This window comes from Cucurbita pepo, chromosome LG17 (genome assembly GCF_002806865.2).
Source record: "Cucurbita pepo subsp. pepo cultivar mu-cu-16 chromosome LG17, ASM280686v2, whole genome shotgun sequence".
NCBI lineage: Eukaryota > Viridiplantae > Streptophyta > Magnoliopsida > Cucurbitales > Cucurbitaceae > Cucurbita > Cucurbita pepo.
The window spans coordinates 2,400,593-2,426,445 of record NC_036654.1 but is presented as its reverse complement, the minus strand read 5'-3'; the positions used below and the strand labels follow the sequence as shown (position 1 = coordinate 2,426,445).

General features: G+C 37.3%; 6 protein-coding genes and 1 long non-coding RNA gene across 12 annotated transcripts; 1 reads left to right on the top strand and 6 right to left on the bottom strand.

Annotated features, from left to right (window-relative positions):
- Positions 1 to 37: 37 nt before the first annotated feature.
- Positions 38 to 2,569, bottom strand: LOC111778741. The gene is made up of 7 exons (XM_023658714.1): positions 2,531 to 2,569; positions 2,283 to 2,416; positions 1,102 to 1,217; positions 879 to 1,013; positions 656 to 811; positions 371 to 441; positions 38 to 296 (listed from the first exon to the last, which is right to left on the bottom strand). Exons 1-7 carry the CDS (start codon positions 2,567 to 2,569, stop codon positions 93 to 95), a joined length of 855 nt encoding a protein of 284 aa, XP_023514482.1. The 3' UTR covers positions 38 to 92.
- A 522-nt stretch (positions 2,570 to 3,091) lies between these two features.
- LOC111779267 (COP9 signalosome complex subunit 1-like) lies at positions 3,092 to 5,306 on the bottom strand. Its single transcript, XM_023659385.1, has 6 exons — positions 4,893 to 5,306; positions 4,461 to 4,805; positions 4,268 to 4,384; positions 4,113 to 4,198; positions 3,487 to 3,721; positions 3,092 to 3,395 (listed from the first exon to the last, which is right to left on the bottom strand). The coding sequence occupies exons 1-6, from the start codon at positions 5,277 to 5,279 to the stop codon at positions 3,231 to 3,233; spliced, it is 1,335 nt and encodes a 444-aa protein (XP_023515153.1). The 5' UTR covers positions 5,280 to 5,306; the 3' UTR covers positions 3,092 to 3,230.
- A 1,020-nt stretch (positions 5,307 to 6,326) lies between these two features.
- On the bottom strand, positions 6,327 to 9,049 carry LOC111779412 (peroxisomal membrane protein 11C-like). The gene is made up of 8 exons (XM_023659585.1): positions 8,818 to 9,049; positions 7,655 to 7,863; positions 7,437 to 7,511; positions 7,283 to 7,357; positions 7,113 to 7,193; positions 6,947 to 7,042; positions 6,692 to 6,865; positions 6,327 to 6,576 (listed from the first exon to the last, which is right to left on the bottom strand). The coding sequence occupies exons 2-8, from the start codon at positions 7,844 to 7,846 to the stop codon at positions 6,541 to 6,543; spliced, it is 729 nt and encodes a 242-aa protein (XP_023515353.1). The 5' UTR covers positions 7,847 to 7,863; positions 8,818 to 9,049; the 3' UTR covers positions 6,327 to 6,540.
- A 960-nt stretch (positions 9,050 to 10,009) lies between these two features.
- LOC111778114 (vacuolar protein 8-like) lies at positions 10,010 to 12,770 on the bottom strand. 3 transcript variants are annotated; one of them, XM_023657772.1, is made up of 3 exons: positions 12,666 to 12,767; positions 12,479 to 12,574; positions 10,010 to 11,873 (listed from the first exon to the last, which is right to left on the bottom strand). In XM_023657772.1, the coding sequence occupies exon 3, from the start codon at positions 11,862 to 11,864 to the stop codon at positions 10,167 to 10,169; it is 1,698 nt and encodes a 565-aa protein (XP_023513540.1). In that variant the 5' UTR covers positions 11,865 to 11,873; positions 12,479 to 12,574; positions 12,666 to 12,767; the 3' UTR covers positions 10,010 to 10,166. The 3 variants fall into 3 exon arrangements, with proteins under 3 accessions (XP_023513540.1, XP_023513539.1, XP_023513541.1); XM_023657771.1 differs by having other exon boundaries at positions 12,479 to 12,770; XM_023657773.1 differs by lacking the exons at positions 12,479 to 12,574; positions 12,666 to 12,767 and adding an exon at positions 12,269 to 12,462.
- A 4,042-nt stretch (positions 12,771 to 16,812) lies between these two features.
- LOC111778083 (RING-H2 finger protein ATL5-like) lies at positions 16,813 to 19,367 on the top strand. Its single transcript, XM_023657729.1, has 3 exons — positions 16,813 to 18,049; positions 18,251 to 18,348; positions 18,782 to 19,367. The coding sequence occupies exons 1-3, from the start codon at positions 17,885 to 17,887 to the stop codon at positions 19,110 to 19,112; spliced, it is 594 nt and encodes a 197-aa protein (XP_023513497.1). The 5' UTR covers positions 16,813 to 17,884; the 3' UTR covers positions 19,113 to 19,367.
- Positions 18,021 to 20,597, bottom strand: LOC111778084. Its single transcript, XR_002812473.1, has 4 exons — positions 20,423 to 20,597; positions 18,835 to 18,942; positions 18,199 to 18,381; positions 18,021 to 18,107 (listed from the first exon to the last, which is right to left on the bottom strand). It is a non-coding gene; the product is annotated as an uncharacterized LOC111778084 (long non-coding RNA).
- A 2,526-nt stretch (positions 20,598 to 23,123) lies between these two features.
- On the bottom strand, positions 23,124 to 25,680 carry LOC111779181 (two-component response regulator ORR21-like). Of its 4 annotated transcripts, none has more exons than XM_023659266.1 (5): positions 25,556 to 25,680; positions 24,798 to 24,953; positions 24,023 to 24,403; positions 23,877 to 23,953; positions 23,124 to 23,643 (listed from the first exon to the last, which is right to left on the bottom strand). In XM_023659266.1, exons 1-5 carry the CDS (start codon positions 25,668 to 25,670, stop codon positions 23,218 to 23,220), a joined length of 1,155 nt encoding a protein of 384 aa, XP_023515034.1. In that variant the 5' UTR covers positions 25,671 to 25,680; the 3' UTR covers positions 23,124 to 23,217. The 4 variants fall into 4 exon arrangements, with proteins under 4 accessions (XP_023515034.1, XP_023515035.1, XP_023515036.1 ...); XM_023659267.1 differs by having other exon boundaries at positions 23,124 to 23,640; XM_023659268.1 differs by having other exon boundaries at positions 23,877 to 23,950.
- Between the last annotated feature and the right edge of the window lie 173 nt (positions 25,681 to 25,853).

Sequence of the window (25,853 nt, the reverse complement as noted above, 5' to 3'; positions counted from 1 at the left end):
TTCTTTCTGTACAAGAAAATTGACACCATATATTTGCAATCCCTTTGATATCAACGAATCAGTAGAAAACATTCAAACAATATCAACACTTTTCAAGAACATGGGGGAAAATACATCAAATAGCAACCACAACATGCAAAAGGAACACAAATTATACTTAAGGAATTAGTAGTCTTCAAGAACCAAACCCTTCTGGATTTATCAGTCAGATTATTGAAAAACGAAGTGGGATGGATACTGAATTCAAACCGAGTCTCGACTCCTTGTTGAGGATTGATGTTCACATATTCTCCTCTCTGCACCACCACATACATTATTACCCTCTTTTCAGTTCCAACCCTTTCGAATCTTACACCAAATTTTCTCATACCTCTCGAGTAAGAATGGTCTTTTTGTCGCCGACAGATAGCTTGATTTGAGACTCCGATGTGGTAATGCAAACTGCAACAAGCTTAATGTTAGGAATAACAACCTCCACATTAGTATGATATTGTCCACTTTAAGTATAAGCTCTCGTGGTTTTGTTTTAGTCTTTCCCAAAACACCTCATACCAATAGAAACGTATTCCTTATAAACCCAACCCACGATCATCCCCTAAATTAGTCAACATGGGACTCCCTCTTAGAAAAAAAGAGAAGGAAAGAAATGGGTTACCTCGATCTTGGTAGGACACAGAGAGCTCTTGATGAACAATGCGTCTAAAATCCCTTAAATGAATAGAAACACAGTTGGTGAAGTCAATGTCGCCAAGATCATCGTTGTGTTCTGGAGGCAGCAATTCGAGCATCTTGCGCTCGAGAAGTTCAGTATCTAAAAAGGGAGAAAGAAATCAATATCAAAATCTTGATAGATAAAGAAAGAAAGAGGGTGTGTTTACCGGTATTCTCATGGGCGAGAAGGAGGCAGCGGGAAACCTCGATGAGGTTGATGGAGACGGCGGAGAGCTGATGGGCGGATATCAATGTGGTGTGGAATGAGTCGAGGCAAATTCTGGCGTTCAGATTCTGAGTCACTAAGAAGGATGCGAAGAAATGAGGGGTCAGTTGAAGCACTGTACGGAAGCGAGGGAAGTATTGGGACACTGTTAGGGTGAAGCTCACCGGCGATATGTCCACGTCGGCTTGCGTTGCTATTTGTGTCAGAGGGGAGACGGCGTTCACTAGAGGAAACACGGGCGCTATCATTATTCCGAGCATCCTCAAAACTCTTGACAACCCTTCAATTCAAATCACTTCTTTTATACTCATCAAAATACAATTTTGGTAGTTGCTAACATTTACATTTGCTACTAAATTGGATGGGTAGTTATTCCCTACACACAACTCACACGTACGAGCGTGAATTCTAAGCAATTCACCCCCTGAACACATCATAATCGAGTCAGCATTGGTAGCGTATTGCATCCATACTCATCATCGTAAAAGAGGAAGTAGCCTGATGTTTATGTACACATAGAAATGCACGAGGTCCCTATAGTTTTTCATCTTTAAAACTGTCTTTTGACACAACCTTATGTTCGGTTCTTATATTACTATTAGAAAATAATGTTATATTAAGAAAGCTCCCATCTTGCATCGTCATATTATCATGCATCGTCATCCTCATACAATGTCATCAAATAACACATTATAATCATCTTAAAACATCATAAGGCATCATCATATAACTCATTCACGTCATCATATGTCATCATCAAGGCATCATAAGTATAAAACATAAATGACGTGTTCAGGGGCCACTAGGCACGTGTCGTCATACATCAAACCATTGTCCAATCTATCCATAGTAAGACCACCACTAACTTGCCACTAACTTGGTTGACCTCGGTGTTTTCTTAAATTTGAGTACACAAATCTAAGGGTCAAAATCAACTTTGAGATGGTCGAAATAGTGAAAATTGGTCAAATTGTCCTTTACCGAGTTGAGAAGCTGATTTGGGAGCCGCGAAGTCGAGCCGAGTTGTTTAAGTCGTATGAGTCGAGGGGCTGTTTGGTTGCATGTGTGACATGTGACGCAACGGGGCACTGACGCGTGTGTATGTCGAGTTGAGTCGAGGCGCGGGTCGCGAGCCAGTGTCGGGCTGCTATAGGTCTGGGCCAAGGCAATAGATTTGGGCCGCTGCTATAGGTCTGGGCCAAGGCAATAGATTTGGGCCGAGGTAACGAATTTGGTTTCAGGCTGTGAGGGTATTAGGGCTGCAGACAGGTGGCTGCGGTATTGGATCGCCAATTGGATACCCGATCCAGATCGACTCGAGATCCACGGACTTCGTCTTCTTTACCCGTTTTCCTCGCGAAATTCTGACAATGTCCTCTCTCTTCCTGGAACCATCTCCGACGACGTTTTCCGTCGTTCTTCATCTCCTGTATATTCCTTTGTTGGTCTCTCCTCTTCACTTCCACGACGTATCACAATCTTTCAAACACATATAACATAGATCTATTAAATTCTACAATTTCTGAAACCCACGTGACGTCGTCGGCGATGAAAATAGACGTTGCTAGAGGATTAAATTAGCTAACGTAGGACTCCTTCCCAAAAATCCTCAACAAAATTCTCCACAGACATGACACTATTTTAAATGATTCTTTAGAGGAGTGCACGTGTAGGCACGTGAGACTTACTTTTTCGATTGTTCAACCTCCTTTGGTTCGTAAGAAATTGGACCAAGTTAAGAGTTGATTCGATTTAAAAATGGAACACTAATCCATTTAAATACCTATTTGGTTTAGCCTATCTATTATTGATTATTAGAGGAGCATGACTCAATATCATTTATGTTTGATTCACGTTAGAAATTGATTACAAGTGACTAAATCAGCAAAATTGATATAGCAAGATACTTTTAAAGCTACTGGGCTATAACAAAATCGATATTAGAGACACAAAGATTGATATTACCACAATTACAATAGTTAATGAGTTCTTGGGCGTATTTTCTAATTAATTGTCAGGATTACTCCGATAAATGAAGTGAAGTTCAGTATTGAGTTAGAACCATGAGCGACGCCAATTTTCAAATTTACATGCCTAACGGTACCAACTGAGTGAAAGGAACTAAAGAAGGAGATTCAAAAAAGGTGTCGAGTGTCTCATTTACTGTAATAGAATGAAAAAAAAAAAAAAAATCTCAACAAGAACGCATCAACAAATTTGTCCTTCCATACCGATCGCCATCACATGAACTATGTCAAGAAATTTCAAGACTTCCTATGATCACATGAACAAATCATTCTTCATTGTGAACATAGGGATAGTTAAATACTGCGTTAAATAATAGAATGGTCCTCGCATCACGTTCAATTTCGCTACAACGTTGTAGAAGTTTTTTGAAATTGGCTATGGTATCGTCTGTTCGTACATGAAGAACGTTTTCGATTGAGTCAATCTTGGCCTGCAACACAAAACATTCATTTGTTGAAGATTAGTAACAAGAAATGACCAAAATTTTAGAAAGCTGAGATGAGAGCTTCAAAATCCAAGACCTTAATTTGGTCATCAAGTATCAAAGTTACAAGTTCCTTCTTAAGATCTTCAACGCTTGTGTTGAAAATCTCTGCCATCGTCTTCAAATCAATCACCGAAAATGGTCGAACGTATTGGACAATAGCTTTATTTCTGATTTTTTCATGCAATTCTTCGAATCGATCGAAGAAATGTATGTCGAACAATAACCATTCTCGAAGATTAGCAAGATGTCGGAAGACTGAAGAATAATCTCTGCACAAAAAGGTAAAAAATAATAATAATAATTCCACTCCCGACTTTAAAAAGTTTCAATTATTGAGAGAAGTAGTCTCACGTCGGCTAATTAAGAAGAAAATCATGGGTTTATAAGGAATACTATCTCTATTGTGACGAAGTCTTTAGAGAAACTAAAAGCAAAACCACGTGAATTTATGCTCAAAGTGGATAATATCATACTATTATGGAGGAGGTGGTGGTTTCCAACGTAAACTGTTTTTTATGATTACTTCAGAAATAATCTCACAAAAGGTGGATAATTTAGAACGGGTTCCATGGACGACGGGGATGGAATAGCTCGAGTGTTTAGAACACCCTATTTTTAGAGATAAAGAAGGATACAGACTTCTTGTAGACCGATACCGACCTTGAGCAGAAATCATGGAGAAGCTCTTTGACTTCAATCATTGAATCCAAATAAGATTGAAAATCCTTATTCTCAAAAATACAATCCTGCCCATATTAAAAACCCGATAATCAGCTCATATGATTCTTCGTGCATACCACCATTAAAATCGATACCTGCAACTCCTCTTGCTCAAACGTTGCAAGCGTACAAAGCGCACCATACGTTGCAATATCATGATCAGCCAGAATCATCGAAAATTGGTTACCCACTTCTTTACCCGTTTGCAAGAACTACAAATAAATACGCAACATATAAACGCAACCCGATAACATAAAACAAAAGAAACAAAAAAAAAAAAAAGCAAACCCGAAGCGCGGCGTGCGTAAACGATCTATATCTAATGGAAGTCAAGCCAATAGTAGAATGGAGAGTATTTTCAGTGAAGGAGTCCATGTTGAAATCGTGCTTATGCTTGAGGCCTTCAATGGCAGTGTATTGGGCTCTTGGAAAGTTGCCCCACTCGATGAACAACAAAACAAAGCGCATGAACATCTCCCAATACTCCACCTCAACCCTGCAGTAACGTATGGCAGCCAAGTACCATACTCTAGCAGCATCTGCTTCCCCATGCATGTAGAACATATTTGCTGCCTTCTTGCATGCAGCTTTTGTGTCGTCCTCCGCGTAAGCCAATCCTTTCTCGTAATCGTCCTACGTTAATTCATTTATAACAAATAAGCATCCTTCGATCAAACCCATTATTTTTATTAATCTGTTCGTTCGTTCCTTCTTTCATACCTGGCATTTCGATGCCTCTTCTCCTAATCTCACCCTATTCTCCTCCCAATTTCTTATCACTTCATTGCACCAATCTTCATCCATGTCGTACTCTGGGGATAATCTTCCATTGATTTTCTCGACGACTGTGGCGAATAGTTGCACATCCTTGCCCTTCTTGGCCTCTTTATAGGCGATTTTCAGCGCTTCTAATTCTCGATCGTCGTTGCGGCCGTGGCAGTGATGGGCGAGGGCTAGGAGGCGTATGATCTTGGTTCTAGTCGGGTATTTGTCGGCGTAGGCTTGAATGTCGAATTGGTTGCCCATCAAGAATGGTAGGTAAGGGATCATAGAATTGCATTCTTGAAAAGTGATGTCGAGGTTTCTACTGGATCCGGCTTCCCACATGTTTGTTTGTCGATTACACCGGAGTTTCGCCTGAGTTTCGCCGGAGTATGGCCGGAGGGAAAGATTCTTGTTATTGTAGCCGTTTATTTCTTGAAGTGGGTGAGAGGGAATTGTTGGCTCTTTGGTTGAACTAATTACTCTCATCTCATCTTTTTATAATCAACTAATTATCTTTAAAATTTTGCAAAATATCATCAATTAATAAATATTTGAATAATTTATTTAGCATCCATAAATAATAATAACATAGGGAAATAAAACTACATGAACTAAAAAAGTAATATATGTTTTTTAAATATATATCAAATTTATTTTGTATGTGCTATCTAATGATAATAATTCATTTAAAAAATTAAATAATAAATCATTAGTATATAACAAATTGAATAGAATTTTTCAATTTATAAAAAAATACAGAGAGATAAAATAATGAATTAAAAAGATACAATTGGAGTTTTTTTTTTTTTTTTTTTCTTACAAATAAGATGAAAATTAAAATGCAAATGATTGCCATTTATTATAATTGATTTGACAATGGATCAGTAAAATTTAATTATATAAATATTTTTAGTAAAATTTAACCTGTCTTTTGAGTTTTTAGTTGCATTAATTCTTGATTCAACTATTAATTTATAAATAAATAAATAAACCATTTATTTCCTTTTGTACTCTTTTTCTTAGATTTGAAAAATCATGTTAATTTACAAATAGTAATAATAATAATAATCATCATTATCACCCATTAATAGTTTATATTGAAAAATAAAAAAATATATAATAAAAAAAAGTTCAAATAACTATTTTTTTTTATAAGAATAATAAACAAAGAAATTTCTTTTACGTAAAATAANTTTAAAAATAAAAAAAAAAAAAAAAAAAAAGAAACAAAATGACAGGAATATAAGATAATAAAATTCACACGAGGAATCTCCTTGGTAAGAGGTCGACGATTACGTGAGTTGACCACGTCGTTGACATCCCTATAAATGAAAGTTTAAGGACGATTACGTGAGTTGACCACGTCGTTGACATCCCTATAAATGAAAGTTTAAGGACGCAAAAGAACAACAGCATCTATTTATTTTAAGGGAATAATGTTATCAAAGAGACATTTCAAGGTCACCCTACCCTTCTAAGGGGACTGCAGACTACATTAAAAAAAAAACACCATATGCCATTATAACAACACACAAATTCAACTGGTTATTTCATTCAAATCACCTTCCATTCATCCACTCCTGAGGCATCTCCCCTTCCTTCTTCACGATGCCTTCGGTTTCGATGGCGGAGGAAGCAACTGCACATACGTCATCCATCAAATGTTAAAACCGACCGATCTCGACATGATCCACCCCTCCATAATTCTACACATGATTTGTATCTTTAAGGAACAATCTATAATTTAGGCATACCTGATAGCAAGAGATCAGTGAGCTAACAAATCCTAAAGCGCCCGTGACACGTGGAGTAACTTTCTTCGGTGCCAACTGAAGTAGTCCAACAGCGACGAATAAATCCATGGATGCTTTAACCAGGGCCAAGGTCCTTTCATTTGATTTTTTAAGATTTGCACGGTATTTATCGTCCTATGCTCGCAAGACGAATCGAAGTAAATACTAATGTATATAAATAAGGATCAATGATTTATTTGACAACTGATTACACACTTGATGATAGCACACTTCCTGTTGATTGTTATTCTTCTCCTTAAGATCCTTCTCCACCTTCTTCATTGCAGCGGATAGCCTTCCGATCTCTCCAAGCTGACATTGTACGAACAGAAAACTTCAAAACTCGAATTATTGAATCATTTACGGAGTCAAATGAACATACCTCAACTAACACGGTACAGAATGACGCGCCCATCCAACAGAACAAAGAAATCCTTCCAATACGATCAGTGCGTTCCTTATTCTGTTCGTAGACATAACACATAAGAAACCAGACTCAAGTGTTGAAATTCATAAATATAGCATCGAAATTGAAGAAAGAAACCGCCATACTTTGTAGATGCCTGTTCTACCGAGCCAAACGATTTGGTCGAGGAATAGAAAAGTCGATAGCAATGCATTTTTGGACTGGAAACACGAGCAAGTAGAACTCAGAAAAGCTACCATTGATGATTGATAAGAAAATAAAAAATGACCATTCTGATACCTTTCCGAGCAGAACAAGAGGAAGGGGAGTTCCTTGAGGAGTTGGACTAATAAGAGCGTGCAGATCATTCACAAACTGTAAACCAAAATTAAAAGCATGAAAAAAACATACATAAACCAATTATAAGATCTTGGAACCAACATGAGAAGATCAAGCAAATGCATCACACACTGATCATGAACTAATATCCCAAGAAAGAACAGTCTTTAAAGGAAGACCTTGAAAAGACGGAAAACTTTTCGAGCTAAGCTGGTAGTTTTGTCGACATTCTGTGCAGTACCAGGCTCACCGTTACTCAAGAATTTGGAACCGTACTGTATAGCTCTACATATTTTGTCTCTAGCTTCTGCTTTATTCAAATATAGAACTAGAAGAGCAAGTTCTGCTCGGGTCGCATCCAGCTTACTCATCTTTCAAAACTATGCACCTTCAAAGTCAAAATGCAGAAAGACATCATGAATCGAACAAACAGGAGAAAGTAAGGGAATCAATATAATTAAACGACACGAAACAAAAGAGAAGAACAAAGTCATAAAAAATATATCAGAACCCTCTAATTATCTGATTTCTTGTGATTCCCATATCAATTGAATTCAAAGGATGAGAACATTAAACTCATGAGAAATCCAGAAATCTCGTATGTTCTTCAACCCAAGACATTAAAGCTCTTAATCTTAGCATATACCTATTAATCTAACAAGATAGGCGAAGGGTAAGGCCCCATCCTATACTTTTTTCCATACAAGATATACAAAACAGAGCACACCAAAAGGAGCCAAACAATAAAAGAGAGCTCCAGTCAAGTAAAAGACCAAACATCTAAACATTCCACATAAACTCCCACAAGAGCCCCAAATTGAAATTTGAAAAACTTTAAACCCTGATTGTCTCTCCGGGATGAATTGCAGATAATCCAAGGAGTGGGACCTATACCTCGATTATCAAAAGAGAAAAAGTAAACTCGGAATCAAAAGAACAAACAATTCAAAAGGACCAAACCACCAGCAAACAAGCGCTCACAAAGTACCAAGAGAAAGAAGTAACCAAACAAATACGAGATAGCAGCAGCCCTATGAGATTGCCAATCGGTCCCCAAAACTAAGGCTGATCGTGAGCTACTTAGCCAAGCATATGAAGACGACGCTACCCAATCCATCAGAATTGACTTCAAAACTTCCATTAACAAAGCAATTAAAATCCCAAGAGGCAAAACCCCACAATTCACAAATCGAGAAAACATTAAAAGAACAAAACCCCCACATCAAGTGCGAATCAAACCAATCCCTAGAACAACAGAACAAGCAGAAGCACATAAAAACATCACAAAATTGAAAGAATCAAGAGAAAGAAAACGGTCAGAGCGATTAATTTAATTGGGTACCTAATCACAAACCCAGATCAGGGGAGTCGGTTTCAGCAAATACGACCCGCCGAAATGAAAAATCTTAAGCCGCAACCCCAGTTGAATCGGCCAGGTAGAGAAATGAATGGAGAGATAGAAAGAGAAGGAGCCTCGGAGTTAGCAATTGCAAAGAAGGAAGCAAAACAACGTTTATCTATATTTCTCCATAACAGGGCGTAAGCGATTCGTTGTCGTTTCTCGTTCCTCCAAAATGGCGCAGGGTTGGTAGCGACGACGTTAAATCCCCCGTTTGGCCATCTCACAACAGTTCTTTTGACGCACAAGATCAAAATGATCGTGACCGTTGATAATGATAAGGAGAATTTGTTGGCACACCTTCCAACGAGGACATGATTCAAATCCAAATCCAAATCCAAATTCAAACTCGTAATTCAACAAATATTGGTGTTTATCTTCTGTATACTTTTGAATGGTTCTACCATTTTTGTAAGCAACTGAGGCTTTACTTTCCAATTTAATAAAATATGTATTTGATCTAAATTGTTTAAACCAAGCTTGTGAACCGAGTTTCATGGAGCTCAAGCATAGATGGCTAGTGGTGCCTATGCTCATCGTACTAAATGGTTCAACGAATATGAGTGCAACTACCCAACTCATGAGTTATAAGTTGACATGGAAAGAATTGGAATAGAAGTGTTGGCACGGGGCACTACTACACGAAGTTCAAAGTCCAACCAACCCAAAAAAAATAGATTATTTTTGCTTAGAGGTAGGATCTACGTGTAATAGGTCTAGTAATAGGATGAGACAGTCTAAGCAGAAGAGTTTCTATTATCGTCCGACGACAACCCCTATAGTGTGAACGATTATGCGTCCCTAATGATGAAGAGATCAAGTACAGTGCACCAAGGTAGCACAAAAATTATCCAAACATGAAGGCATGCTATTAGTAATCAACAATGAAATACATAGTTGAATATACGAGCAAATGCTTGACTTGTCAAAGGTGAAGGCACGAGGTAGAGGCTCTCCCTAATGGAAATTGGAGAATATGGTCATGAATTTCATTTCAAGGCTACCAAAGACGAAGAACGTGATCGTAAGAGATAGTTCAACTACTTATTATAGTACATACGCCGTACATATTTTCAATCAAATATAAAAATTACAACAATATTTTCATCTTAATTTCAATTAAATTAAGATAATGTTGGATAAATACAAGAAATATAATAGATTTAGACCTCAAAATCCATAACATACAAGGAAACTATATTCATACACACTTGGGCAAAGAGTTCAAGAGAGAGTGGAAACTACATTATTGTTTCATTTAGCTTATGAAACTTAACATCCAAAAGATCTCCCTATTTCCTACTGAACAAACTCCTTAGCTTCCCCTTTTCCAGTTTATCCAGCAGCTTCTTCGCTCCCGGCGTCTCCATCTCCGATAGTTTCTTCAGATACCCGATCGCGCCGTATGATATCATCAGCCTCTTGCATTTCCTGCTCGAAGACAGCAACCCGAGGCACGCGACGGCGTACTTCTTTGCTGTGTTGTGAGGGCTTGGATCGAGCAGTTGCACTAGATTAGGGACACTCTTTTCGTCTCTTTTGACTTCTCTGCAGTTCTGTGAAAATGTCATGAGGCTTGACATTGCCTGTGTCGACACTTCTCGAACGCTGTTCGATTTAGCCTCGAGGAGTTTGATGAGAAGTGGAATGCATTCCGCTTCGCCTATTAGCTTCTTCATCTCTGGTGAGTTGCATACCCTGCAGATTGCTGATGCTGCAGCCTGCTGTGCGCCGAGCGATCCTGATTTTAGCACGTGTACTAGACGGGGGAGGAAGCCGAGCGATAACAGAACTTCCTTTGATACTGAGTTCACTAGATTCCTCAATGCCCCGACAGCTGATTCTTGAGGGAGAGGGCCGTCGAGATATGTCAATATGCAGCGGAGACCGCCTTCGGAGACGACCGATTTCCTTAGCGCATCGTTGCTAGCAGTGAGATTCTGCAGGCATTCAGCTGCATATTCTTTTGATCCCAACAGAATTCCACAATCCACAAGCCTGATCATCACCCTTATGATTCCTTCTTCAGCCAGCGTTTGTCGAACCTCAGGCACGACCGATATGTTCTTCAATGTACAAGCAGCAGCAGCCTGCGTTACAGAATCACCGGTCTTGCATAGTTCGATAAGAGGTCGAACCCCGCCGTGCCCAACTATCGCACGAGCAGTTTCAGCTGACATCGACAATCTTTGCAATGAAATAACAGCCTTTTCTTTACCTACAGCACTACCAGACTCAATAAGCCTTATCAGAGATGGCAAAACACCCTCTGAAACAAGCCAATTCTCGCAACTTCCTGACTCCGCTAGCAAGCAAATTACGGTGATCGCCTTCTCCCTAATACACGGAGACGTTGCAGTGAGCAATTGTACTAAAGCAGCAACGTTATTCCGACCAAAGATTGACAAAACATTATCGTCATCCTCTTTCAGAATCTCGACAAGGCTATCGAGCGCTCGGTGTTTCGATTCCATGTGACCAATCTGCAGCCTAGCAAGCAGTTCCTTTATGCTGCTATAGTCAGTAGACTCCCATTGCGATGAACACCCCGACACAGACAGAGGCAAAGTAGCCTCACCGAGCACGCCCGTCTTAATCAAAAGGCCACAATCCCGCAAATTCAAATCCAATTTCCCGGACAACGAGTCGAGATCGCTCTGCATTCGAAGCTTGCCTTCGAATTTCTCCACAAGACAGAACTCAGCCAATTCAATGGCTTCCTTCAATGTCTTCAAAACAGCCTGCAATTGTTCCTTACAAAGAGCATTCTTCGAAAAACATGGATGGCTCGACAAATCCGACAACCGCGAAGGGAGCTGCTCGAGCTTCGAAACAATCATCTTCCACCTCCCAGGAAACACCTTAACCTCCATAGCCTTCCCAAGAGCAAGAGGAACAAGCTTCTGAGCTTGCAACAGCCACAATTCAAGCGTCTCCGCCGCCTCCGCCGCCCCACCGGAACCCCGATCAACACCTCCCTCTTCCACCATAATTCTGATCTGGGAAACTCAAAACAAAAAGGAAACTCAGATGTGTGGAAATGGAGCAAAGGAAGTGGAGCAGTTGCAATCATAAACAAGGAAATTATAAATTATTTGTGGAATTACTTTAAAGTTAGGCAACAAAAAACAAAACAAAAGCCAAATGGACAAAGCATAAAGAGAAGAGCATGGAAGAATCAAAGAAAGCCCCCACAAATCCCTCCAACAGAAAACAGCCGACACTGCTAAAATCCCACAAAATTTCTAATCTTTGCCCGACGGTGGACTGCAAATGATCAAAATCCAACGGCCCTCGTTTTCTTGAGGAAAAGGGTCAGCTGCTAACTTAGCAATATTTACAGTTTTAGCCCCATTTAAGAGAGAGAGAGAGAGAGAGAGAGAGAGAGACTTTCCTTTGAAGAGAAGGTAGGGGAAAGGGTCACAATCTATTTGTTCTTGGAAAATTCAATAAAACCCATGAAATAATCAGTATAAAAGTAACATAATCGAGCTTCAAAGGCATTCAAAGCCATTAAAATGACATTTCTGCAGAAACCCATTTGGAAAAACCTCACATCGCATGAATGAAACAGAGAAACAGAGCAAAAGCATCAAGAACTAACCTTAAAGACACCGAAAACTGTAATGATCTTTGCAGTAACTTTGAATCTGGCGCAGTGTCAAGAAATTGGAAGAAACCCAGAAACAAAATTTGATTTCTGGAACACAAAACGGTAAAAAAGATTCAAATTTTTTTAAAAAAACCAAGTAACGGACGAAAGAGAGATGTGGGTACAAACAACAACACACGTTTAAGAATCAAAGTTCAATGAATCTCTCTGTTTCTAGTGGAAGCTTCGTGTCTTCTTCTCAGGTTGATTTGTGGAGAGCGAAAGAGAGGGTTGGAGTTGTTTGGGAAAAGGGAATGGAGATGTTAAATGTAGAACGCGATTGAGGATCGGACGGTGGATTGATCATAAGATGTCAAATATGGAATGTGATTCAGGATCGGACGGTGGAGAATGGACATTGTTGCAGAGAATCTAACCGTTGAGATGAAATTTGAATATGCTTTGGAAAGTGATGACGTGGCACATTTTGAAACGATTTCTGTAATTGTGTTTACGTTTCTTTTTCTCGACCCACGTGTGAGAAGATAAATTTTCGGAAACCGTGAAGTGGTGAATTTACGGCTGGGTCCTTGAGCATTTTGAAAATTTCGAAATTGCCACCGGTTTTTGACTTTTCAACTACATTGACCAAAATATATTTATTCGTTTTTTTATGTGAATAATACTTTTTTTAGATAAATAATTATTTACAAATTATATATATATTATGCCTAGGAATTCATATCATTTAAAAAAAAAAATTAGACTACTCTCGGTTTACATTTTTTTTGTTCAAAATCCGAAAATAGGGTTACAATCCAATTCAATTATACAATAATATTAAGATTATTATGAAAATTAAGAATATTTAACGTTTGTAACCGAGGTTAGTAATGTATTGTGACTAGTGAGTGTAATATTTGAGTTTTACAAAATTTTAATTATTAATGTGACATTATTATGAATAAGTAGGAATTTTTTAAATAATAAAAAAAAATTTCAACTCGAAAAACTAACTCACCTCGGAAATAGAGTGCTAGATTTGAAACTGTTTGCTCGAGTCACTAATCTAACCTAATTTTTTTTTTTAGCGAAATATTTAAAGAAATATGAAAATTTAGAGAAAAAGTTAAAATCGTGGGCGTCGTTTTATAATTAAGAAAATGATTGGGGGGTTTTTAAAATAAGGAAAATTATGGGGCAAATAAAAAGCTGCCTACAAGCGTACTGATAGCAACCCGAGAGACTTTAGAAACACGTCCACGTCTACGGGAGGGCGCGTGGGAACACACTCTCGAGCTTCGAACAACGTTGATGTGACGACATTCAGTGTCGGCTCGCTATCTCATGTAATATATATAATGTTTAGACAATAAATTAAAACAAATTAAATCGAGATAAAGTAATTTTATCAGATTAACTGTTTAAAAAATAGTATTAAAACTCTATGTAAATAAAGTAATTTTAACCATTTTATTATATTATTTAATTTTAGATCATTTATTATAATTAATTAAATTAATTAAATTAATTTTGGTTAATCAACACAAATTAAATAAGAGACGAGAGATGGAGTGAATTAAATAAATCTATTTCAATTTTTATAAATCATTCGAAAATGATTGATAGATAAAAATAATTTTTATAATATGGATTAAATTAATACATATTTTAAAGAATAGTGACTAAATAGTTTTATTTTAAAAATAATTTTTGAATGACTCATATACTGTGGGGGTAATCTTCACTCTTAGTAGTGAGGAGTAACTAACATGACTATGTCGTAAGAGATGTAGGGAGATGCTAGAGTCATTCGGTGCCAAATTTGGATTACAAATCTTGATCTAAATCTTGTGTCACGTAAGTTTTTGCATCGTAAATTCAAAGTATTTGTGTGACTCAATATTCAAAGTATTTGTTTCGGTCGCCATCATGAACACTTTAGAAACATTGTACATAGCTACAAATTGTACATGGAAATTACAAGACTATGATTCTAAACAATTCGAATATCAATTTAAAATCGATTTTGAATAAATAAATATACCCTATGGAATGTGGAATATGGAAAAACACGTCTAGCAGGGTCTACTTCTTATGTTATAGTAATTCGAATCTACCAGCCTTTTATAAAGTTTTTCTTGCTTTGACTGGAACGTAAAAACAAGAATTATAAAGAAAGTTATAAAAAGAATTCTAATTTCTCAATTGACGATTGACGATGCATTCAAGTGATTAATCATGATAGGAAATCCTCTAAAAATTTGATAATCACAGTGGAGGCTAAGTTTTAGAAGAATGGAAAAGAATCGGACCTAACGTCCAAGTATCAATACAATTAATCTATCGCAAAACTTCATGTTTCCAATGAACTTCTTATCAAGCTTCTTAAATTTTGATCGATCTCTAGTCATGTGGTTGCTCACTCGGTTGTCTGGGTACCATATGTTGGTCTCCATTTGGTCTTCTCCATATGCAAGGAGGTTCACTATAACCTTCTCTTAATCCTTGAGCATCAACAAGTTGGGCATTTTCTCAGCCAACATCAATGGAGGCTCTTCATCATTCGTGAATGTGAAGTTTGCCTCCTCATCGTGCTCCTCGTTGCGGTACTCTATCGCATAATGCTCGTATTTTCCGCAAGCGTAGCATTTGATTATGATCTTATCCTTTCGGGAGTTGGCATTGTCATGGATTTGTGAGGTTTTGTCACGACCTCCTCTGTCACACATCCATGGCCACGACCGTGGCCACACCCATGACCTTTACATTTCTTGTTGTGGTTGCCATGTCCCTGAATAATTTGTTGCACCTTTCCCTCCGTACGAGCCACTCCTCGTGTGTAAGTAAGAAATGCTTCTCCTCCTCTCTATCGTTGTAGCCACGAAGTCTCTCCTCAAGGACCTTAGGACGACCAATAACCTCCTCAATTGACATATTATTGAGGTCACAAAGTTGCTCGATGGAGGTAACAATCTGCATGAATCTCGAAGGGACAACTCAAAGGAACTTACAAAGATCTCCTTCACCTTGTTGCCTAAGGAACAGATGCCGGCCACGATTGTCGTCAATTTCATGAGAAAGTCGTCTATTGACTCACCAACCTTCATACGAATAGTATCGAACTCACCCTTCAAAGTCTATACTTTTGGTTCCTTGACCTCACAACTTCAACATCTACCTCGGAGACAAATCCCAAGATGAAATCGACTTCGAATTCCTCAGCAAGGACCGGAACATAGTTCAAACCAATTTAGGGAGCAAATCCAGAACTTGGGTTTTGATTATCCCGATGAGTTTCATGAGTAAATACGAACATAATTGAATGCTATCCTAATATTTGAAGGTGTAGAGGAAATCTGGACATAAGAACTCAATTAATTTAAAGTTTGAAAAAGTATTGAAAAATCCCTATTGGATGTAATTTGAGGAATTAAAAATAAAATGCTTAATTAAAAGAATGTTAAGTGGAGTATGTTATGGATTATGAAATACCATAAATAATATCATGGGATGACTTGCTGTGCTTCCTATGGTCCAACGCAAAACTAGACAACCATCACTTATCACTTACCAATTTTAGTTCTTAAATTTTGGATTTCATATTAATAAATAAAAAATGTTAATCAGTATGGTTTTAAAGCTATAATTACAGATTATATGGAATGATTTGTAGAGGGGAAATTAGGTTTTCTTCATCATTCAAATGTTCCAATTATTGTAACATTGCTACTTTTTTTTCTACTTTCCAATAATTTCAATTTTTAATAAAAATGTGTCCATTACTTTTTTTTTTTTTTTTTTAATAAAAAGTTTTTAGAACACGTGCTAATTATATTATAATTATCTAAATCATTAGCTAGAAAAAAAAAAGAATATGCAATATAAAGAATAAACGAAGATAGAGAATAAAAATGGACATTCATAAGATGTAAGATATTTACATCCACGATGTCGACTAGAGAGGTCCATAGGGTAGGGCAGGGACAAGGAAGCCTTCCCCGCCATTTATTCCATTCTCTCCATCCCTATGAAAATTGGAATTTCCCTCATAAAATTTTTGAGGATCGAGTCTCCATCCCCACCACCTATTCCATTTTCCATTTGTTTTAGTGGAGATTCCTCTCGAAAAATTTGCGAGAATCGTAAGATCAACTTTAAAAATATATACCAAAAACATTAAATTTCAGTGTAAAGTTCCATATCTTTTAATTTTTATGGAACTTCCCAAGGGTAAAAAAGGATAAAGTTATAAGATCCATGAAAAAAAAATTCATAATTATTAAAAAAAAAACATATGTTAAGCCAAACATTTTTAATTCAGAACCAACTCTTGGTCCATTCATCCACTAAGTTCCATAAAAAAAAAAATAATAAAATAAATAAATAAAAACATAAATAAAAAAACATAAAAATCTACCAAACTTCCTCATTTGAACCCAAATCAAACCCTTATCCTCAAAAGAAAAACAAACAAAAAACAAAACATCATTAATACAACAACAACCAAAACCTAATCAATCTGATTATCAACCAAACAACAACAACCAAAACCTAATCAATCTGATTATCAACCAAACTCCCTATTTCAACAAAAATCTTATTTCTGTCTGTTTCTCTTTTGAGCCTTTTCACTTTTCACTTTTGTTAGTACGATGTTCATAGTAAAAGATTATAAAGACGTGTCAACTTAAGAATAATTTAGCTGCAATTTGTACCTATTATTACTCGAAACGTTAACTCAACTATAGTTTGCACGTATGTTGACCAAAACGTCAAGATCTTATTTAGAAGTTTAAATCAATAAAATTGAAAAAATGGGAGTTAAAATCAACTGCCCTCATGAACTTCAAGGATAAAAAGGTTAGACTAGATGCATTAATTTCTTTCTACACAGCCTTAATAATAAGCACACAGTAAACAAATAAATGAAGCCCAAAAGAAAAAGCGTGGACAAGAACAGTTGCTCCAGATAATCTCAGTGGTCTTATCCAAAAGTGGCCAAAACTCAGAAAGCAATCAAAGGAAAAACCCACAGATAAACAGAGCATAATAGAAAGAGAAAGATCAAACCTTGAGATTCTGTTTAGCCTGCCATCGCTCGTTAGCCCTTTGAGAAGAACAAGAACAACAAGAAGAAGAATCTCTTCAACATCGGTCTTCTTTTTCCACCGTTTCTCACTTTTTGCCGTCATTTCTGACACCATCTTTCTTCAATCCTTCGATAAGAAGCAGCCTTCTAAAGGTAAATGGACCCGCCACGACAACGATCCCAATGAGCAGAACAGCCGTCTTCTTTCCCTTCCATCCATTTCATCTGTCTTCACTGCTTTCGCCAATTCCCTTTCTTTCCCTCATCTAATTCTGCAGTTTCTGAGGTTTTTCCAGCTGGGGTTTTGAGATTTGAGGGATTTGAATATGCCGAGTTCTGGTATGAACTTGATTACCACTGTTATTGGGTTTGGAATGAGTGCAACATTCATAGTGTTTGTCTGTACAAGAATCATCTGTGGTCGACTTCGTTCATCTCACTCCAATTCCCCCAATTACGAGATTGAATCCAGGGTTGATCTTGAGCAGCAGGTAAGAAATAATGGCTGCTTCTCTCTTAATCCGGATCTGCAGCGTGTTATTTGTATTTCTGTAGATCATGAATCTCATTGGTTAATCATCATATGGTATTCAGTAAAGTAGCCAAAGATTAGAATTGTACCATACTTCCATTGCCTTACATCTGTATGACAAAATGACAAGTCTCTTGATTCTTTTGTTGTTTGATGCCAGCCAGAGTCTCGGGTGAGTGGTCTCGAACCGGTTCTCATAGCTGCTATACCAACGATGAAGTTCGACCTGGAGGCTTTCAGTTCTGTAGAAGATGCTCAGTGAGTACAACTTTCAATTCATTACCAAATTTCCTGCAGAAGAATTCATAGTTATACTTGCTAGAACATGCCAAGTGTGGAAACTTCTTTATAAGGGTGTGGAAACTTCTCCCAAAGAACGAAACATTATTTATAAGGGTGTGAAAACTTTTCACAGGGAACAAAACATTCTTTATAAAGGTGTGAAAACCTCTCCCTAACATACGCGTTTTAAAAACTTTGAGGAGAATGGAACATTATTTATAAGGGTGTGGAAAGTTCTCCCAAAGAACGAAACATTCTTTATAAGGGTGTGAAAAAACCTCTCCCTAACATACGCGTTTTAAAAACCTTGAGGGGAAGCCTGAAAGGGAAAGCCTAAAGAGTGACAATATCTGCTAGCGGTGGGCTTGGGCAGGTTATAAACTATGGTTCATTTTGCTTCATTTTTCAGGTGCTCAATCTGTTTGAGTGAGTATGAAGAGAAGGAAGTACTGAGAATAATACCCAAATGTGGTCACAGTTTTCATCTCTCCTGCATTGATGTATGGCTGAGAAAGCAATCTACCTGTCCAGTTTGCAGGCTGCCATTGCAAGACACTTTTAGAACAAAACCTGTAATACCAATGACAGTGAGCAGAGATCAGTCTTTTGATGGTTCTGAGATTTCAACAGATCATCATTCTCAACACTGGCTTCAACTTGGCAACACAAGCAGTCAAGAACAGCTTGAATCCGTTCCTGTAAACCCCACAGTTGGAAGAGAGATGACAACAAGACAATGAGTACATAATATTTTCTTGGGTTCACTGCTGAGTAGGTAGGAGCATGATTATATACAATTGGATATCACATACTTTGTACAAATCATTGTTTCCATATTTTTTTGCATTGCGTAGTGTAGATTCAGGCTTTCTAAAACTATGCAATGAATTCTCATAATGTTGTGGAAATTTCCATGAGTTTCTACCTCGTTCAAACATATATCAAATGAAAGTTTGACAGAAACTTGAAGCAATGAAGATTTTAACTGATGTCTAGACCAGAATGTTCGTTCATAGAGAAGACCCTCTCACCGGCACATATTGAAGACATGAGATGCTTTAAATTAACTTATAAGATTGAATTCTACAGATATTTAGGGATGTAAACAATGTGAAATATCTTAATAAACTATCACATTCAAAGAACAATTTGGCAACTTGCAGATTTTTCTAGAAACTCAAATAAACAACAGATATTAAGGGTGCGAGTGGGGTTGCAATTTTATTAAACCAGAAGTTTACATCATCAATTTCTACATTTGTAGAACTGCTACAGGCACGAAAGTAACTTACGAAACATAGGGTCCATTCAAGAAAATGTACTGTACCATTCAAAGCACACAATTAAGACTACATGGAGGAAAGATTAAGCTCAATGAAATCATTAATGAATCAAAATCTTCGTAGTATGCTAAAACTGCTTTAGGGATGACGAAGTGTAATAACCCAATCCCACCGCTAACATATATTGTCTTCTTTGAACTTTCACTCCAGTCTTCAAAACGTGTTTGCTAGAGGAGGTTTCCACACCCTTATAAAGAATGTTTCGTTCCCTTCTCCAAGTGCTGTGGGATCTCATAATCCACCCCCCTTCGGGGCCCAGCGTCCTCAGTGACACTCGTTGCCCTCTCCAATCGATGTGGGATCTCACAATCCACCCTCCTTCGGGAACCAGCGTCCTCGCTAGCACACCGCTCAATGTTCACCTCCATTCGGAGCTCAACGTCCTCGCTGACACACCGCCCGGTGTCTGGCTCTGATACCATTCCATTTGTAACCGCTCAAGCTCACCACTAGCAGATATTGTCCTCTTCGAGTTTTCCCTTTCGAGCTTTTCCTCAAGGTTTTAAAACGTGTATGTTAGGAGAGGTTTCCACACTCTTATAAGAAGAATGCTTCGTTCCCCTCTCCAACCAACGTGGGATCTCATAGAAGCATCCTAAAAAATTGAAGACCAGAGGAGTGGGCGATGAACATAATGCAATGAATGAGGCCTCAATACCCGACTATGCAATACAATACACGAGATAAAACAGTTAAGAGAAGTCAACCTCAGCCTTTATGTAGCAGTTGATCGCGCTCCAACACCCTGCCTATTTTTGTGAGAGAAAGATATCAGCTGTGATACTGCTCTTCAACAAAGCAATCCTTCCATCATGCCATGTGGGGAAAGAAAATAGCACAAAACCGTTAACATATCGACTCTCGACAAAGGCACGATCGAACCCTGTTGGCATCGATACAGCTCAGATCTTCGGCAAAAGGGCTCACTTAGTAATCTAAGGAAGTCTAGCAGCCTCCAATGAATCAATATACGACCTAAGGAATAATTACTAGGGTCCCTCTCAATCCCTCTAAAGGTCCTATTATTCATGCCACCCTATAAACCCCACAACACAGAACACACACCCGCTTCCTACAAAAACTTTCGTTTCTCACAGAAAGGCAGATGGAGAAGGAACTCGTCAACCATCCCCTAAAACCTTGTGTGTCTAGCAAACTGAAAGCCAAGTACCTTAAAAAGAGACTACAAACAATCCGAGCAAAGCTGCAAGTGCAAAGAATGTGTGATCAAGGTCCTCCTCTACCCTCCGACAAAGAATGCAACAACACGGCTCAATCAGAGTAAACATCTTTCTCGAAAACTTATCTAAAGTTTTAACTCTTTTATGGATAACTTTATTTGAATTTTTACCTTCCATAGAGACAAAATAGTTTCAATCTTGATAAGCGTAAGAAGAACTTCAGAAACGGATCATCACAAGAGCAGAACCATAATGAGGCAAAGAATGTGCTCAGTTATCTTCCTAATGTAAATTGAAACACAAGGCTCCAATTGCCTCAATTTCGATTTCCACTTAACAATGCTAATTGAAGAATCAAAAGTTCTTCACAATGCCTACAACACAAATTGTAATGTACAGAACCTCACCAGAATGCTCGAGTTTCAAACTCGGCAACGTCAGTGCCTCACGCATGAAACTTGGAAACAAGGTCCAACGCCCGCAATCTCTCAACATCAGGATCGAAACCATTCGCCGCCGCACCAAACCGATTATCACGATGCACTCGTCTTTCCTCCGCCATAGCTCCCGCCGATGGTGACACACGTTTAACCCGCTTATTCTTAATAAAGCAACCCTTCATCTTCTCCTCCACCATTTCAATCGTGCCCTCGTGCATCGACTCGTCGCCGTAGTCGTTGAAGGCAGCGCTGGTTGCAGAGGAGAGGGAATTTTCATTCACGGAAGAATTGCAGGGCTCCTACCATGGCTTCCATCTTCCTTCTCTCACTATTGAGGGAAGAATTGCAGAAAAAAGCAAGATGAATGACGAAAGAATAACTACTCTCGAATGTTGTGTTAAAAGTCAAAATCCTTTATCTTATCCCTAACTAATTCATCTTCAAATAAATTCAAATCGTTTTATTTTTCACCTTTTTCATCTAGATCAAATGTGTGAGTTGTATGATCTTGATAAATGGTATCAAAGTTAGGAGAGATTCACCGCTATCTATGAAGATGAGAAGTTCAAAGATCGAGATCAAGAAAATTGATGGATCCGATATCAATTTTTGTAAGATGTCGATTGGAGGTTATCTGTACCAAAAAAGTCTTCACAAATCATTATCGGGAATGGAGCCAGATTCCATGACCACATAACAATAAAATTTGCATTTGTGATGACGACGGTGGAGAATGGACGAAGAAGGAGGATAACGGATAAGCCTAAACAAAAGGTTCTCTAACAAAGTTAGATCCGGTGAAGTTGATTACAAGACCAAGATCGACACTGCTTGGAGTCATTCCTATCTCAACCAGAAGCCATGGCGTCCTCTTTTATATCCTAATCAGTGTCGTGAATGGATCGTCGAGAAGACTCACTTGCAGTAGGAGAAGGGTCAGCCTGCTCTGGTCTCCAAGAAGGAGAAGGAAAGTTGGAGATGATGAAAGTAATTAGTTTTATGTACTTACGATCATTAGAGCTGTCCACGGGGCGAGGCGAAGATGGTGAAGGTTTCCTTGTTCCCATCCCCGCCATCTATTTCATTCCTCATCCGTGCAAAATTCCCCATTTATTTTTGTGGGGGATAGGGATAGAAATTCCGCTTAAGGAATTTGTAGGGATCGGATTCCCACCCATAATTTGCCCTCATTTATTATTTTTTTAAAAAAAAATTATTGTTTTCAAGTTATTTTTCAATATAATTTTTATTTTAAAAATTTTGTAAAAAAATCATAATAAATCAATAAGCAAACATCTATTGATATCACACACATATTTATATTAAGTGGGGCGGGACAGGACAATGAATCGAGCGGGGACTGAGAATATAATCTTATCCCCGACCTCAATTATCTAACGGAAAAAAAATGTTCCGCACAATCTTCCCTCATGCTTTTTTGGACTCTCTCGATTATTTTTGGTATCGAAAAAACCTGAAACTCTTGTCGTGTTTTCGCTATAGGTTCGTGCAAATGATCGAAGATGGAAGTAATAGGGTTAGGATAAACTTTTCTATCAACCCATTCAATGATAACTTTGTGTCGAGACAATCTTTCCTTTGTTTTTTTGGCTTATCTCGATTGTTTTTGACATCGAAAAAACCTGAAACTCTTGCAGCGTTTTCACCATAGGTTTGCGCAAATGAGAGAGAGAGACGAGGGAGGAAGTTAATGAAAGTAATGAAGTTAGGATAAACGTAAATTTAGACATCAAATATATCGATGTTAACTTTATCATCATATGACCTTACTCGATTCCCACCTCGCATCTTCCTTTTATTATCCCGAACAAATTAGCTATGGCAAAGATCATCATGAACATAAACAATAGTAAAGTTTCTTTAGAAAAGTAAATCATGAACATCAAGAACTCCATCAAGTTCTTCATCGACCGTAAACATGCAATGTCCTTGTTCTTCCACCATCGTTGAAGTCATTTCTTTTCTATTACATTCAAACCATTGTCGTCTCTCTTGATCTTCTAGCGATCGTCGTTGTGTAGAGTTCATCGAACATGTCTGGCTCGTAATCACCTTAGAAAAACAACTTTCCGAACTTACCACATCACAACTTCCCATAAGATTGGAGTTGATAGAAGTTGAAGATAGATTGTTGCACAGTTGAGGTTGAGTTTCTTGAGGCTTAGCCACGAAAATATCAACATTGATGGGCAATTTCGTTCTGTGGTTAGGAATCTGAGCTGTCTCGAAACTTTCAAAAGTTTTCTTTTTTACATCTTGACCTCGTTTTAACGAGAAACGAAACTTCTACAAGAGAAGAAAATTAGTTATATTATAAATTTGCTTCATAGTATCGGTTCAGTCCTTAGACTTTGAATTATGTTGTATATTACATACAATTAGGTCTATTGTTGCTCGAGCTATAAAATACTAACCAGACACTCCCGTAATCATAATTTAATAGTCAATTTAAAATTTTGGAGTATAGATCGAAAAATTGACTCTAATTATAATAATTTAACCCAGAACAAAACTTTTACCTGTAAATGACTCGAAACGTTTTCTTTTCTTAATCCCGGAACATTCATGAGTTGAAGTATCTCCTTTGGATGAGCTTCTAAGTTAAGAAAAACAAAGTTAGGCGATCTTTAATCTTACGAGGACGAGAAGAAAAAAAAACACTCACTATCAACTCCCAATGCTTCAATGGCTTGCAAGAATGTCTTATGCAATTGTTGAGTCCAAATTAGCTTTGGCTTCTTCGGCCCCGTTGATTCACTACCATCTCCTTCTACCTGTCGAGTACTAACTTCTTCTTCGTCGTGTTCTTTCCTTTTGGTCTTTTGGGATTTTTTGTCGGTACTCTTATCTACGTCATTTTCATCGGTAGATTCCTTTTGAACTCGATTCGATGTTCTAATAGAGATGGATCGTTCTCTTCCTCCGATAAATAAAAATTGCCAAAGATCTTTTATGTTTTTCATGGTGAGTGGCTTTACGAGACACAACATAGCTCCTTTGAAGAGGCAACCCAACTTTACAATCTCGTTGTCATCGGTAGTCATAGCTAAAAAAAAAAAAGACAAACAAGGTTAAGAATGCGTTTGAGAAAGGAAAATGCAATTAAGTGAAAATATTATTTTTCTTGAGAATTCTCGAGAGGAGTAGTCCCACAATGACTCCAGGTGTAGTTAAATGTGACTCAAATGTCGAACAAATAGTGTACTTTGTTTGTTTGAGGGCTCCAGAGAAGGAGTCAAACCTCGATTAAGAGGAAGCTATTCGAGAGCTCTAGAGAAGGAAAGCCTCAGGGGAATAGTGTACTTTGTTTTAGGGCTCCAAAGGAGAAATCGAACCTCGATTAAGAGTAGGCTGTTCGAGAACTCCAAAGAAGAAAGTCTCAGAAAGAACGCCGTCTCTATTTATACGAAGATTTCGGGAGAGAAAAATAAAAAACTTACCAACAATGGGCAATGTGGATGTTTGCTCCATAATCTTCTCTAGGAGTTCATATCTACCCATATCAGGCAAATGGGTATCTGTTAAAATGAGATGGATATCATTTTTTCTCTCTTTCACTATCCTCAATGCGTCAATGGCGCATTTAGCCGTCACAGCTGCCCACAGAAAAAATAATAATTAATTAATTAAATTAAAATCTACCATTTTTATATGAAATTTTGTTTTTAAAATTAAATATTTGTTTAAAAAATTAATCATATNAAAAAAAAAAAAAAAAAAAAAAAAAAAAAAAAAAAAACTCGGATCACTGACCATAAACATAAAAAGGTAATTTATAAATTAAATTTGGGTTAAACCAAATTTATTGTTAATTTATTTAGTTTCTAACAAACTCTTTTAAAAAGGTATTTTTTTTAAAATATAAGTTGAAATGGAATGATAAATCTTAATTAAATTAAATGTTGTGATTGAAACAATTTAATTAAATTATTTTAGTTTAAAAATTTGCAACTCGAACAATTGGGTTGTGTCTAAAAAATATCCTAACCCGATCTAAACTCAACTTATGAACACACTTAACATTCTTAGTTCTCATTTCTAGCTTCTATTTTCTAATTTTTTAGAAACATAAATATAAAAATCGTTATTTTATCATTAACTATGAACACGAACAAAAAAAAAAAAAAAAATTACTACGAAGAATGAAAATTACATCAAAATTGAAAAAAACATTGAACAATAAAATACCAAATGTTACCTTCATATCCACATACTCCAAGCATTTTGGAGACAATTTTTAGAGTTGTAGAATCATGATCAACCACCAAAACTCTGAGTTCTTCGTATAGCATCCATTTTTTTGTCAATTCCATCCTCCAAGAGAGAGAGAGAGATTATAGAACATGAATGAATGTATAGCTTATGTTTTATTTAAATGATGGATGCTCTTAATGGCATTTGTTGTAAATTAGGCATCCTAAAACTACAAATTTGGCATGATGTTTAATGCAAAAGAAGACTACCATATATGTTCCTTTTTTTTTTTTTTTTTTTTT